Source organism: Monodon monoceros, unplaced genomic scaffold, assembly GCF_005190385.1.
Source record: "Monodon monoceros isolate NGI ecotype Baffin Bay Population unplaced genomic scaffold, NGI_Narwhal_1 Super_Scaffold_15, whole genome shotgun sequence".
Classification (NCBI taxonomy): domain Eukaryota; kingdom Metazoa; phylum Chordata; class Mammalia; order Artiodactyla; family Monodontidae; genus Monodon; species Monodon monoceros.
Genome location: NW_021703771.1, coordinates 40,676,159 through 40,691,484, shown reverse-complemented (window position 1 = coordinate 40,691,484; position 15,326 = coordinate 40,676,159). Strand labels below are relative to the sequence as shown.

General features: G+C 39.0%; 1 protein-coding gene and 1 pseudogene across 2 annotated transcripts in view; both read right to left on the bottom strand.

The window, feature by feature from the left end:
- The window catches only part of RPF2 (ribosome production factor 2 homolog), a 39,269-nt gene that overhangs the window by 22,322 nt on the left and 1,621 nt on the right, over positions 1-15,326 (bottom strand). The window contains exons 2-6 of one of the 2 annotated variants that reach the window (XM_029223928.1): positions 14,745-14,877; positions 13,760-13,797; positions 8,442-8,481; positions 4,388-4,469; positions 3,644-3,720 (exon numbers count right to left, since the gene is read on the bottom strand). In XM_029223928.1, coding sequence (XP_029079761.1) covers positions 3,644-3,720; positions 4,388-4,469; positions 8,442-8,481; positions 13,760-13,797; positions 14,745-14,877 — 370 coding nt within the window. Of the gene's footprint in view, positions 1-3,643; positions 3,721-4,387; positions 4,470-8,441; positions 8,482-13,759; positions 13,838-14,744; positions 14,878-15,326 lie in introns of those variants that run through there. The other variant, XM_029223929.1, reaches the window with a different exon arrangement.
- LOC114896069 lies at positions 221-1,933 on the bottom strand (annotated as a pseudogene).

Genomic DNA, 15,326 nt, shown 5'->3' with positions numbered 1-15,326 from the left:
TATATACAAAAAACAGCTGTGCATTTACAAAAGATTGTTCCCATACTGATTAATCCAGGCAGCTAACTCATTGGTTTATGCAACTTTATTGAACAAAAATAAATCAATTACTAGCAGAGCTATTAGTTGATCACTCATCCATTGACAACTTGCATCATTTATTCAGTGCTATATTAAACAGTGTACTGGAAGATAGATTAACTAATAGCTCCAAGCCTCCTAATAATTTAAATGAAAATTACAAAATGTTTGAGACCCTATTTTGGAATACAAAGGGTGTTTGACTTCCAATTTCCATTCTCTGTAGAACAAGAACAGGTCATTCCTTTGTTGACATGCATAAAATACATCGCATTTTCTGTCCTGCTGATGCTATAAATTCAATACCAATTTTCCAGCCACGTCAGTTACGAGCATAAAGTATATCATGTAACCTCAAATCTCTAACAGTGGAAGGCTTACACATGAATGGATGCTGCTAGAATAATGCTGCTTTCTTTGATGTGATAACTCAGCATCCATCTCCCTCCCCCTCAGATGATTCTTCAGCATGTTAGAGCAGTGAGGAATGGTTTTAGTCTCATAACCAAGTTAGAGTGAAGACACTGGCCACATAATACACATGCTCCATTTTTTAAAAAATTCTGAATCTTGGGCAACTGTTCTCTTGTAACTACTTTACAGTTTCTAAAAGCATTTATTGTCCAAAGCTGGAAGGACTTAAGTCTTCTCAGATGAGCATGTGAATGAATGGAGGGAGGTAAACAAAAAATAAAATTAAAAAAGATAAGGTCTGATGGGGAGCAGCCGGATAAGAAAATCAAAAAAGGAACAGTAATTTAAAGTTTATTCCAGCTATAATGCAGGTTATTCTGACTTTAAGGTAGCATCACATGGCATACTTCTGAGTCTTTCCCGAGATATTCTGTTGTACTTATCTCTCTCTGTTTCATAGATCCGTGCAATCTCTGGCACTAGAGGGTCATGTGGGTTTTGGATCACATAGCAGTGAACAAATGGATAAAAGAACTTTAGAAATAGTTAAAGCAGGAGAACACTGTGATCTTAGAATATCAAGACAAATGCTGCCATTACTGTTAATATTTGGATGATAAATTCTTGTTGTAAATGCAACCTTAGGTGGTTTGAAGGGGTAGTCTGTAGGAAAATGAACTGTCCAAAGGAATACACCACCTTGATATGGGCTGTCATCAGGTCCCATAATTGTGGCTTGCCAATGAAACATATCATCCCCAACTGAACCTGCAAAACATTGTGCTGGAGGGTCACGGGCCAAATCACTAAGTTCCTTATTAATCCGTTTCAGCACCATCGTCTGTGCTTTTCACCTGGCTCCTCACTATTTCGGTGTGTGCTCAAAGTTCCGGCCAAAACTCTTGATGATCCCGGCGGCTGGGAAGGATTGTCTCTTGGTCTCACACCAGCTCTGCCATACACAGGTGCAGAGGGGCCGGGGCCTCCCTCAAGCTGCGGCCTCGGCCTCCTCCCTGCACGGCAGCTGGTGCCTCCCTGGCCCTAAGGGGCTCACGCGCACGACACAGCCACAAGATCTAGTACTCAATTTAAATGGTTCTTGTTAAGAATACGCCTGCCAAACGATACTGATTTTGTGGTTCAGTTTAGAAGCTGCACCGTGACGGGGTATTTCTTTGCTTTGGAAGGGAAGTGGAAAGAGCAGAGGGGTTGGCATGCAGGCATCAGCCACTGCTCACACCCACTAACTGGTAACCATGCTAACATCAGTGGTACTGCTCATCTCCAGGGATTCACACACAGCCCCAAACACAACCTGTAATAAACTGTAATAAAATGATGGCATCCATAATAAAGCATCACAGTTTATACAGTTTTCAAAATACCTTTCAATATATTAAATTCACTGATAAGCATTTTCACATATATTATCTCGTTTGATATCGTTATACCTGTTTAATACTTGATTGCAATTGTGGGTCAGGGAAGTAACTGACTGTCAGGTCACAAATGCTATCTAACTGAACAAGAAAGGCCTCAAACCCAAGTGTTCTGCCTCCAAATCCAATCTCACTGTTCTGCCCTGTACCTGAGGAAGGTGGTATAGCTGACCAAGTAGGGATCTGGTAAGAGCCTTTTTTCAAACACACAGGAAACCTAGAAGGCATGTCCTCTTCTTAGGGGAGGCTGGGAAAAGGAGTGATTATATATTTGCTATAATTCTTTCAACTATACAAAGACCCACAGACAGAACAATTATGTAACTTTCCATTACAAACTTCAATATCCTTTCTTTCAAACCCCTTCAGTCCTAATCTTCGTTATACCATTTACTGTATGTATGACTCCAGGTCACCAGTGGAATTCCTCTGGGCCTCAATCACCAAATCTATATAATAGGGAAAATAATTTCAGCCTTAGAGGGTAGCTAAGAGGTCTTAAGTGAAATAATGTATTTGATGGACTAGATTAAGCCAGGAGCAGAGGTCTGAGGGAGCAGAAGCCCAATTTGGATCCAGGAACTGCATTAGGACAGTTTTCTTGCCTTTCTGTTTCATAATCCCATTCAAACAAAGGAGACACAAAGATGCAAGTCCTCAAGGGGAAAAGTGAGCTAGCAATTTGGTTCCCAGCAGCCAAAATACTGTAGGATCAGCCAAAGCTTCCTAGGTTTAAAACAGGGCTCACTTTGAAAACTGTGGGGACTTCCCTGATGGCGCAATGGTTAAGAATCCACCTGCCAATTCACGGGATATGGGTTTGAGCCCTGGTCCGGGAGGATCCCACATGCCATGGAGCAACTAAGCCCGTGCACCACAACTACTGAGCCTGCGAGCCACAACTACTGAGCCCACATGCCACAACTACTGAAGCTCGCACACCTAGAGCTTGTGCTCCACAACAAGAGAAGCCACCGCAATGAGAAGCCGCGCACTGCAATGAAGAGCAGAACCCCTGCTCGCTGCAATTAGAGAAAGCCTGTGCACAGCAATGAAGACCCAACACGGCCATAAATAAATAAATACAATTAAGAAAGAAAGAAGAAAGGAAGGAAGGAAGGAAGGAAGGAAGGAAGGAAGGAAGAAAGAAAGAAAGAAAGAAAGAAAGAAAGAAAGAAAGAGAAAGAAAGAAAGAAAGAAAGAAAAAGAAAGAAAGAAAGAAAGAAAGAAAATTGTGGTATTTCTGAGATTATGGAAGGAAGGAGGAAAGAAAGAAAGAGAAAGAAAGAAAGAAGAAAGGAAGGAAGGAAGGAAGGAAGGAAGAAAGAAAAAGAAAGAAAGAAAGAAAGAAAGAAAGAAAAGAAAGAAAGAAAGGAAGGAAGGAAAGAAAATTGTGGTATTTCTGAGGTTACATAAAATGGGTGCTGTGATAATTCAGAGGTTGAGGAGAGCATCTCAACTATGGGCCTAGACAAGAGTTAGTAACGACTTTAAGTCTAACTGCCTACATATGTGTTATACGCTGTAAACATCTCCCTCTTTTTAAAGGTAAAATGAAATTGTACTTTTTAGTTTAGAGCACACTAGAATAAAACCAAAGTTCTTTGTTATTTAAGTTACAAAACTGTATCTTTACTCTTCACCACAAGATGTCACTATTGCCCAAGAGCAACGTTATAAAATTCTTATTTTTATGATCAGTATCTTACCTTAATATCTTTAAGGGAGACAAACTTCTCGATACCTACTTCTATCATATCCAGCACGTGGTAGTCATACATACGACCTAGAAGGAAATACATTTTCTTTTAACCATTTATTTTTTCCCAAACAGCTGCCTTATATTCACCTACTTATCTGCGTGTTCAAAATGTCCTAATATCTGCCTCTTTTCTTTCTCCTTAAACCTCCCAAACATGTCTCTTCTTTCTTAAATTTTCAGCTCTACCTAGAATGTACTGTTGCAACTTTGGACCTGGAAAGGATCTTAAAAGATCACTTAGCCAAACTCCCTTACTTTACAAAAGAGTAAATAAAGGCCCACAGAGGGTAAAGGCCTTTACCTAAGCCAGTGAGCATGTCAGCCCAAGCCTCAATACACAATACAGGGCAAGGGTTTATTTTCAAATGTATTCATCATACAGGTATTTATTAGGGAAGGGTTAATTTGTGTGTGTGAGTATGCTACTTCTTTTTTTCTAACTCTAATACTGATTTAGGATATATGTTTTATATTTGAAAAACTGCCATAACTTGAGGTAGGGTGATATTTACATGCCCCTTCTTTACCTGAAGACTGGTAGGTAAAAATAAATTTTATTCACACTCACAAGGAAAATAAAAAACTAGTTTAGTGCTAACTGGCTACTCCTGAATCCTCAATACCATCAATTAATCTGAGTCACAGAACTGACTCTATAAAATAAAAGTATTAAAAAGTAAATGATATTTACCTATTACTAGATTATTTGGCCGCTTCTTATTATGGGAGCCAAACATGAATAAGGAACAATCTGACTTCTTTGAAAAAAATTCCTGTAAAACCAAAGAAATCTCCTTCAATCAATGCATAAATGTTAAGAACCTTAAGAATTGTACCTCTTTGAAATAAAAGGTATCCGAATTGTAAAGGAAGAGGTAAAACTGTCATTATACGCAGATGACACGATACTATATATAGAAAACCCTAAAGACTCCACACAAAAACTACTAGAACTGATCAACATAAATAAAACAAAAAGACAACCTACGGACTTCGAGAAAATATTTGCAAACAATGAGACTGACAAGGGCTTAATTTCCAAAACATACAAACAGCTCATACAAGTCAATAACAAAAAACCCAACCTGATCAAACAATGGGCAGAAGACCTAAATAGACATTTCTCCAAAGAAGACATACAGATGGCCAAGAGGCACATGAGAAGATGCTCAACATCACTAACTATTAGAGAAACGCAAATTAAAACTACAACGAGATGCCACCTCACATCAGTCAGAATGGCAATCATTAAAAAGTCTACAAGTAACATATGCTGGAGAGGGTGTGGAGAAAAGGGAACCCTCCTACCTACACTGTTGGTGGGAATCTAAGTTAGTGCAGCCACTATGGAAAACAGTATGGAGGTTCCTTAAAAAATAAAAATAGGGTTGCCATATGAACCAGCAATCCCACTCCTGGGCATATACCCAGACAAAACTATAATTCAAATGCACCCCAATGTTCACTGCAGCCCTGTTTACAATAGCCAAGACATGGAAGCAACTTAAAGGTCCATCAACAGATGAATGAATAAAAAAGATGTGAGGGCTCCCCTGGTGGCGCAGTGGTTGAGAGTCCACCTGCCGATGCAGGGGATGTGGGTTCGTGCCCCAGTCCGGGAAGGTCCCACATGCCGCGGAGCGGCTGGGCCCGTGAGCCATGGCCGCTGAGCCTGTGCATCCGCAGCCTGTGCCCCACAATGGGAGAGGCCACAACAGTGAGAGGCCAGCGTACCGTAAAAAAAAAAAAAAAAAAAAGGACACACACGAATATACTGGGGACTTACATGAATTAATCAATATGGTTCCTTTGGATGTTTTTTTGTTTTTTTAACATCTTTATTGGGGTATAATTGCTTTACAATGGTGTGTTAGTTTCTGCTTTATAACAAAGTGAATCAGTTATACATATACTTATGTTCCCATATGTCTTCCCTCTTGCGTCTCCCTCCCTCCCACTCTCCCTATCCCACCCCTCCAGGCTGTCACAAAGCACCGAGCTAATATCCCTGTGCCATGCGGCTGCTTCCCACTAGCTATCTACCTTACTACGTTTGTTAGTGTGTATATGTCCATGACTCTCTCTCGCCCTGTCAAAGCTCACCCTTCCCCCTCCCCATATCTTCAAGTCCGTTCTCCGGTAGGTCTGAGTCTTTATTCCTGTCTTACCCCTATCCTTTGGATGTTTATAACTGTACTCATGAGTTTACAATGCATACAACTACTTTTCACTGCAAACTTCATCCACACAGGAATCTTGCCTTAGAATCTCCACACCATCCCAGCTGTGACTAGTTCCATTTTATGTACCAAGCCAGGACTGACTGACAGATCTATGATGTTCCTACCAGTAAGAGATATCTCCTCCAACTGGCTCTCAAAAATATTGACTTCTGGGCTTCCCTGGTGGCGCAGTGGTTGAGAGTCCGCCTGCCGATGCAGGGGACACGGTCCGGGAAGATCCCACATGCCGCAGAGCGGCTGGGCCTGTGAGCCATGGCCGCTGAGCCTGCGCGTCCGGAGCCTGTGCTCCGCAACGGGAGAGGCCACAACAGTGAGAGGCCCGCATACCGCAAAAAAAATAAAATAAAATAAAAAAAATATTGACTTCTATTACAGATTTGAGAGGGATGCAAACACAATTATGGGGTTTCAATCCTGGACAGCTCCTTCTACACTAGTGCCTATACTTTATATCCTACATACTTTGATTCAGTTTATTGAGATTCCCAATCTTATCACAAAAATTAGATTGAATGTGTTCTTGTCTAGTTCTAGCATAGTTGGAAAAGCTTCCTAAATTAATGACAAAAATGTTAAAGAACATTCGAAGCAACCACAGTCCTCAACTTTTCTTTATTGAGTGCAAGACCCCCTGAGGTATGGGCCCCTCGTTTGGTTATCATTCATTCCAGTGTTTAAGCAGAAGCAAATAGGAACAAACAACTACCTACTTGCCTATCCACTCCCTATGTAGAGGATACAGAGTCAGAAAGGCCAAGAATTCTGGCTTTGCCATTTGCTATGGGATCTGGTCAGCCTTTCTGAGAATTACAAAGACAATAACACTTCCTGAAAAAATCTGCAAGGGCCATGTGACACGTCATATGGGAAAGCAACTTACACTGTGTCTGGCACAAAGCAGGTGTTCAGAAATGTTTTTTAAATGTCCAAATCAATGAAAATCCTTTCTTAAAAAAAATTATTTTTACATTCTCATGTTAACAGCCCAAAGCTTTCCATAAACTACCTTTCACATATATATAGTACTCATCTGTCATCCTTCTCCATAAAGTCTGCTTTTTGTTAAAATTCTACAGCAAGAGTAGACAAATTATCTTCAAAAGACTAGATAGTATATATTTTAGACTTTTTATATGGTGTAAAAAAAAAAAAACTTTAAAAATGTAAAAACCATTCTTAGCTTGTGGTCCTCACAGAAACAGGGATTTAGCCCACAGGAGGTATATTTGCTAACTCTTGTGCTAAAGCACAGTTCCAAGATTACAGCGTAAGAAATGTGCTATTGGGGGATGGGCAGTCAGGAGGAGGAATTCAACCAAATTTCCAACATGATCACTGTTTCCACAGTCATTTTGAGCTCTAGTGGTCTGAGATTTATTACAGCCAATGAAATATCTCCTGTCTCTGGAAGTGGGAGATCAAAGAGAGGAAATGCCACAATTTTAAGTATAAGAAAAGCTGTCATATTGACACTGGATTGAAAAAAAAGTACAGAATGCTACAGATTCTACAACATAACACTTCTACAAAGTGGTCACTCAACTGAAAGCACCATGGTGTCACAAAACAAAATCAGCCCTGGATAAGTCACGTGTGGAAGAGAGAGATTTCTGGGTTAGACCCTCCATTTTTACTTTCATGATCTCTTCAAAAATGACGGTGAAAAACCCAAGACTATGATAAAAGCAATTTTATTAAAATAAAACTATTTATTTTGACAATATTTTCTTAATATAATTTTCACTGCAGTTAGTTGCCAAATTAGGATAAGATGCTCAATTTCAGTTTTCTAATTAGTTATTGAGATTCTTTTCAAACATTTTTTCTTTTAAATTCATTAAAAGAACAAGCAATGGCAGTCCTGTCAAGAGAACATAATCACGTTCTGATTTTTTTTAAGTCAACTTAAATAGTTTAATCCACATATTCCCTTAAGATTTTCTTTAGTAAGAAACTAATATCATCACATACTCAAAGTCCACTCATCAATCCCCATTTATTATATACCACCTTTTATCTTCTGATTTCATTCACTAGACTTTTTCATTTAGTTTTGATTGCCAATACACTCAAACGGGAATTTGATTAACTCTAGTAAAGCAACTGACAATTGTTAGTAATCATTTGGGTAGTGTTTCTTGTTCTAAAAACACTCAAAAAAAAGAAAAGTAAAATTTTTTTAAATCAAACTTGCTCTATAAAAAGATCCATAACAAGCTTCCTTTTGACAATCCATTAATTATGCACTTAAAATGTAATTCAATTTTTAAAAATTCTATCAATATACTTGCAAGCAGTGAATACATAACATTCAGTGAAATGTAAGCTCTATAGTCATCTTTTTGAAAGTGTAAGTCTTATTTCCCCTGCATTCTGCATTAAAATTCCCTCACATAGGATGATTTCTAATTCAAAATCATAAATTAGGAGTACTATTAAATTAAATGAATTAGTTTGAATAATCACTTATATGCCTTCTTAAATCAGAAAGATTCTACTTACCAATGATGTCTGATCCTCAAACGGTCTTGTAATATTTTTCCTAATATTAAAAAAAGTTACCCTAATTTTAATAATCTTAATAATTCATCCATAACAATAAATATTAAGATAATTTTATATTCAGATGATCAAAAAATAAGCTAGAAGAATATTTATTCATTCAAATATTTATTTAGTGCCTATTATGTGCCAGGCACTGTTCTAGGAGCTAGGGATACCATAATACCATGTCAAACAAGATCCTTGCTTTCACGGAGCTTACATTTTAGAGGAAAAATGAACAATTTCAAAAAGTAATATCTGTTGTGACAAAAATAAAACAGGGCACTGTGTTAGTGTGAAGAATGGAAAATGATTAGTTGAGCTGAGACCTGATAAATGAGGAGTTAGCCATGGAAAAGTTTTGAGGTTAAGAGTATTCCAGGAAAAGGAAACAGAATAAGAAAAGATTCTGAGATGGAAACAAGCTTAGACTATTCAAGAAACAGACGACAAATGTCACTGGAGCTTAGTGAACAAAGGGTTAACGGCGGGGTACGAGGTCAAAGATGTAGACTCAGCCCAGAATATGTAGGGCCTTGTTGGTCAAGGTAAGGAACGTAAGTTATTAAAAGAGTAACAGGAAGCACTGGGGGGGTTTAGGCAAGACAGTGATATGATTGGATTCAAGTGTTCTTTTTTTTAATTTATTTATTTTATTTATTTATTTTTGGCTGCGTTGGGTCTTCGTTGCTTTCCCCGGGCTTTCTCTAGTTGCGGTGAGCGGGGGCTACTCTTCGTTGCAGTGCACGGGCTTCTCATTGCAGTGGCTTTTCTTGTTGCAGAGCACGGGCTCTAGGTGTGAAGGCTTCAGTAGCTCTGGAGCGTGGGCTCAGTAGTTGTGGCTCACAGGCTCCAGAGTGCAGGCTCAGTAGCTGTGGCATACGGGCCCAGCTGCTCTGTGGCATGTGGGATCCTCCCGGACCAGGGCTCGAACCCATGTCCCCTGCATTGGCAGGCGTGCCACGGTGCCACCAGGGAAGCCCCAAATGTTCTTTTTTTTTTTTTTTGCGGTACACGGGCCTCTCACTGTTGTGGCCTCTCCCATTGCGGAGCACAGGCTCCGGACGCCCAGGCTCAGTGGCCATGGCTCACGGGCCCAGCCGCTCTGCGGCATGTGGGATCTTCCCAGACCGGGGCACAAACCCGTGTCCCCTGCATCAGCAGGCAGACTCTCAACAACTGTGCCACCAGGGAAGCCCCAAATGTTCTTTTTAAAGGACTGCTCTGTCTGCTATGTAAGGATGGAATGTACCACAGCAAGAGTGAAGGGGTTAGTAAGGAGCTATCACAGTAATCCAGGAGAGAAAGAAAAAAATGGTGGGTTGGACCAGGAATAGTAGTAGTGGAGATGGAGAAACAGTGGGTAGAGAAACGCAGAATGCTATCTTTCATGCAAAAGGGAGAAAAATAAGATTATGTAATTTTATTTGCTTAAATATGCATAAAGAAATTCTGTTAAGACATATAAGAAACTAATGATAGTGGCTGTCCTGGGAAGAGTGTGTGTTTATATCTTCACTGTATATTTTTGGATTTTTAGTCATGTAAGTAAAGTATAAAACAGTTCATAATTTTTATGAATTTAAAGAGAAATAAAATCATATACACATGATCTCAATTTTGTTCAAAGAAAAAGATATATAGATATAAAACTGCATGAGGAGAAAATATACATAGTGCTTATCTATGGGTGATTATTTACTCTTATCCCAATTATCTAAGATAAATATATATTACTTTTTTAATCAGTAAAAAACAAAAAAAGTATTTAAAAAAATGATGCAACACAAACAAATCAGGAAAAATTACTGCAGCGTTTATGATTAACAGCTAACGGCAATTCACAAATAGGCAAATATGACCTGTTGGAAACATAGGGAAAATGCAAGTTTAAACAAAATGTCATTTTCACTTCTTAATTTTAAAAAACAAACCAAAAGTAGGTAGTGACCCATGAAACTCGTACATTTTACTCTGCCAAACTTCTCAAAAAGCACTACTGTTAATATGCTAGATTGGGCATGAAGCTATACCCAGTAATCTCACGTCTAGAAATCTCATGTAGGAACCAATACAAAAGAAGAACTCATTTGTGTAAAAATGGCCATTTTAGCATTATTTATAAGAACAACAACAACAAAAAAGAAAATCAAAATTTCCTCAAGTTAAGGAACAGTTAAGTAAATTTTAGTATAACCATTTAATAGGCATTATACTAGCATTAAAAATAATATCTAAAGGACACCTATCAGTAGAAAAATGCTTACAAGACAAATGAAAAAGGCACAAAAGAATTGTCAGAATAATGAAACTGTTTCTGTACCATGACTGCAGTGGCAGACACAACTCAATGTATTTGTCAAAACCCATGAACGTATACACCACAAACAGTAAATTTTACATACATAAATTAAAAAAACAACCAGGGGGCTTCCCTGGTGGCGCAGTGGTTGAGAGTCCGCCTGCAGATGCAGGGGACGCGGGTTTGTGCCCCAGTCCGGGAGGATCCTGCGTGCCGCGGAGCGGCTGGGCCCGTGAGCCATGGCTACTGGGCCTGCGTGTCCGGAGCCTGTGCTCCACAACAAGAGAGGCCGCAGCGGTGGGAGGCCCGCGTACCGCAAAAAAAAAAAACCAACAACCAGGAAGTGATAGAAAACCCAAAATAGAATACAGACTGTAATAAATGACCTTAACTATAGTATAAATGAATAACACAATCACACTGAAGGGGCAAAAATAACCTAACCTGACTTATACTGGAAAACAATATTTTTACTGCATGTTGTGAGGTTAAAGACAAAAAGAACTGCACATAAATTCCATACTCTAGTTAGTAAAATTGTTTCTTATAAGGTTGGAAATTCTGAAACTACTAGAATTACACAAATAAGTAAATATATTATAACAAAAGCAAGGTTTCATACTGTCAGAAGATACAAAGAAGAAAAGGAGAAAGGCTGGAATGAAGTCTCTGGTATCCGACTGGAATTGGAAGCACTAGTATGCACTCATGAATTTTTAGGAAGTATCAGTATCAACTCAGGGTTTTTTAATATATAAATAAATATAAACAAATATAGACATGCATACATGCATAGGTTAATGTACATAATATTTATTTTCAAGCTCTGTCTGCTGAGAGGACCTAGAGACAATGACACTCCAGTAGCAACTGAGCATAGATCTGTTTCTAAATTATCAGTCTCCAATATATGGAACCAGGGCTGATTCCAAGGCTGTGGCAATGAAAACTACAAGATGAACCCAGAGCATCTTGTGGTGCCAGAAAGGAAGTGCTCAAACACAGGGGGCACTTTGAAAAGCCAACCTGACAGAGATCCCAATGGCCAAATGGAGAACAATTTATGCAACAAAATAAATCATGACAGAACTTCCCGGGTGGCACAGTGGTTAAGAATCTGCCTGCCAATGCAGGGGACAAGGGTTCGAGCCCTGGTCCGGGAAGATCCCACATGCCGCGGAGCAACTAAGCCCATGTGCCACAACTACTGAGCCTGCGTGCCACAACTACTGAAGTCCGCGAGCCTAGAGCCCCTGCTCCGCAACAAAGACAAGCACCGCAATGAGAAGCCCACGCACCGCAACAAAGGGTAGCCCCTGCTCGCCACAACTAGTGAAAGCCCGTGCGCAGCAACGAAGACCAAACACAGCCAAAAATTAAATAAATAAATAAATCATGACAGCACTGGATTATAACCCCAAAGAACATAATAAATATCTGTAAGTCCACACTGACATAAATAAGTAATTAAACAAATGGAGGAAAAGGGACAGATTTTCCTTACAGAATTCCAATTAATAAACGCAGAGGGAATGAGAGAAATCGAAAACCACTACTAGAACACCACAGTAATCACTGTTGTAGACAAGATCCACTGATGAATGCTAAAATGAATACACAAAAGTTTGAGGAGAAATAGGATTATTTGCATAGTCTCTAAGTATCTCCTCTAAACGTTTTTTAATTACAAAGGGGAAAATAGAAACTTTATAGTGGAGAAACCCAGCAGACACCACTTTAACCAAGGTTAACAACAACAGTAATAAGACATCATGTACTCCCTGGTATGATTTATTGAAAAAGGCACATGACTTTTGCGGTATTCCTGACCATAATGCATAATCTCAATCCACTCATGAGAAACTTAAGACAAGTGCAAACTGAAGGATATTTTACAAAATAACTGACAAATACTCATCAAAAGTTTCAAGGTCATCAAAGACAAGGAAAGATTGAGGAACTGTAACAAACTGGAGGAGACTAAGGAGACACGACAACTGAACACAATGTGGGATCCTGGAAGAGAAAAAGGATATTAATGAAAAAACTGGGGCTTCCCTGGTGGCGCAGTGGTTAAGAATCCGTCTGCCAATGCAGGGTACGTGGGTTTGAGCCCTGGTCCGGAAAGATCCCACATACCACGGAGCAACTAAGCCCGTGCGCCACAACTACGGAGCCTGTGCTCTAGAGCCCGTGAGCCACAACTACTGAAACCCACGCGCCTAGAGCCCGTGCTCCACAATGAGAGAAGCCACCGTAATGAGAAGCTCACGCACTGCAACGAAGGGTAGCCCCTGCTCACTGCAACTAGAGAAAGCCCGTGCGCAGCAACAAAGACCCAACACAGACAAAAATTAATAAATAAAATAAATAAATTTATAAAAAAAGAAAAAGGAAAAACTGGTGCAAACCAAATCAAGCCTATGATTTAATTAACATTAGTGTACCAATGTCCATTTCTTACTTTTGATAACTGTATTATGGTTATGGAAGTTATAACATTAAGAGATGCTGGGAGAGGGTATATGGGAACTCTACTATTTTTGTAACTTTTCTGTAAGTCTATTACTATTTTAAAATAATACATAATGCTATGATTACAACTCTGTAAGAATATTCAGTACAAATGAAAACACAGACAGGAAACAAACAAATTTTAAATACTCATAGCAGGACTTCCTTGGTGGTTCAGCAGTTAAGACTCCGTGCTCCCAATGCAGGGGGTCGGGGTTCGATCCCTAGTCAGGGAACTAGATCCCGCACGCCGCAACCAAAGACAAGGCGCAGCCAAATAAATAAATATTTTAAAATAAATTAATTAAATAAAAATAAAATACTCATAGCTATGTATGTAAGGAATTGTAGTATTTTTTAACCAAAATATTTTTCTAAATCTCCCATAAAGTGGTTGGTTGTTACTTTTATAATGAAACAATATAATTTAATAAGTGAAATAAAAGAAATCATGACTTACTTTTTATACAGAACTGCATATGGTTTCTTCAGTGCATACTGTAAAACATAATTTATAGCTTTCAAAACAAAGCACATTCTGAAAAGCAGAGGTAAAAATCAAGCATTATAACAGTCATTATACAAGATTATCCTGGTCCCTGAATCCTATTCTGCTATCTTCTGCATGGCTCCCTTTTGATCACTTATAACGTGCAACACAAGCTTAATATTCTTAGCTGGGACTTTCCTAATTAAAAATTTCTATGCCCTTTCAATATTCTATCCAATTTAAATGATTCCCTTCATTTCCTTAAATTCTAGCTTCATCTAGCCCACTCTCCTTTAGCCATCCCCAGTTATCTGCAGTTCCCCAAATGCATCATGCTCATTCACACGCCCTTTTGCACAAGCTTTTTCCTCAGCCTTGGAAGCCCTTCTCTTCCGCTTCCTTTTCTCCTTCTTGTTCCAACTCCTCCTTCAAAATGATGCTTAAGTGTCATCTCTAGGAAGCCCATCCTGTGTGTGGCAACCCCCGTGGGATTTTAACTCAGCCTCCCATCCTATCCTGTGTGTACCTCCAGCACAGCACTTCATTCACAATGCTGTTAACTTTTACTTGTCTGTCTTCCTCACTAAGCTCACTGAAGGGAAAGACTGTGTCTTATGTAACTATTAATCCCTAGCACCTAGCACAGTAGTTGGTATTGTTGAAAGAATAGATAGTAATATGCAGTTACCTCGTTTTACAAATTAGATATGTTCCTGAAATGTGAGTAAATCAAATGCTAGTAATTGAAATCAGGTGAAATTTACTAAGGGAACTAGCTGCTGTAAGGAAAACCAGTAGTCAGTGCCTTGGTGAGACGTTAGCTTTTCTCTAAGGCTAGCATTTCTTAAAGCAAGCCAAACTTACCTATGTATTTCTCAGGCAGTCCAACTAGTATGCTAAAAATTTCCTAAAATGATTTCAACACCATTTAAAAAGTAAGTATATATATACGTACCACATCTCTAAGTACTTGTGTCACTGTTGAACTTGCATTGCCCCCTTTAATCAGCATAGCATTTTTAATATTTTCACTGAGTTTCGGTTCTCTTTTCTCAAGGAATCTCTTGGCTCTTTTTGTTTTGGGCTTTCTATTCAGAAAAATCACAATTCATAACAACTTAAAACATGTTCCTCATATTACAAAACCATGACTTATGTGCAAATTCTTAAAAATCAACAGAGACATTACATGACATTTATCAGTTAGGATTCCACCACTAAACAAAATCTCACTTTTTAGGGGAATATTAGTAAAAGATATTCAGCTATTACTGTTAAGTAAGTGTTAATTTTATTAGATATGGTCTTTAAAAAGATTCCCATTTTTATATTCCCAGCATTCTTTTATTACTGTTTTCTAAACCTTTTATTTAAAAAGAGATAGAACTTTCCTGGTGGCACAGTGGTTAAGAATCCGCCTGCCAATGCAGGGGACACGGGTTAGAGCCCTGGTCCGGGAAGATCCCACATGCCGCGGAGCAACTAAGCCCGTGCGCCACAACTCCTGAGCATGCGTTCTAGAGCCCACGAGCCACAA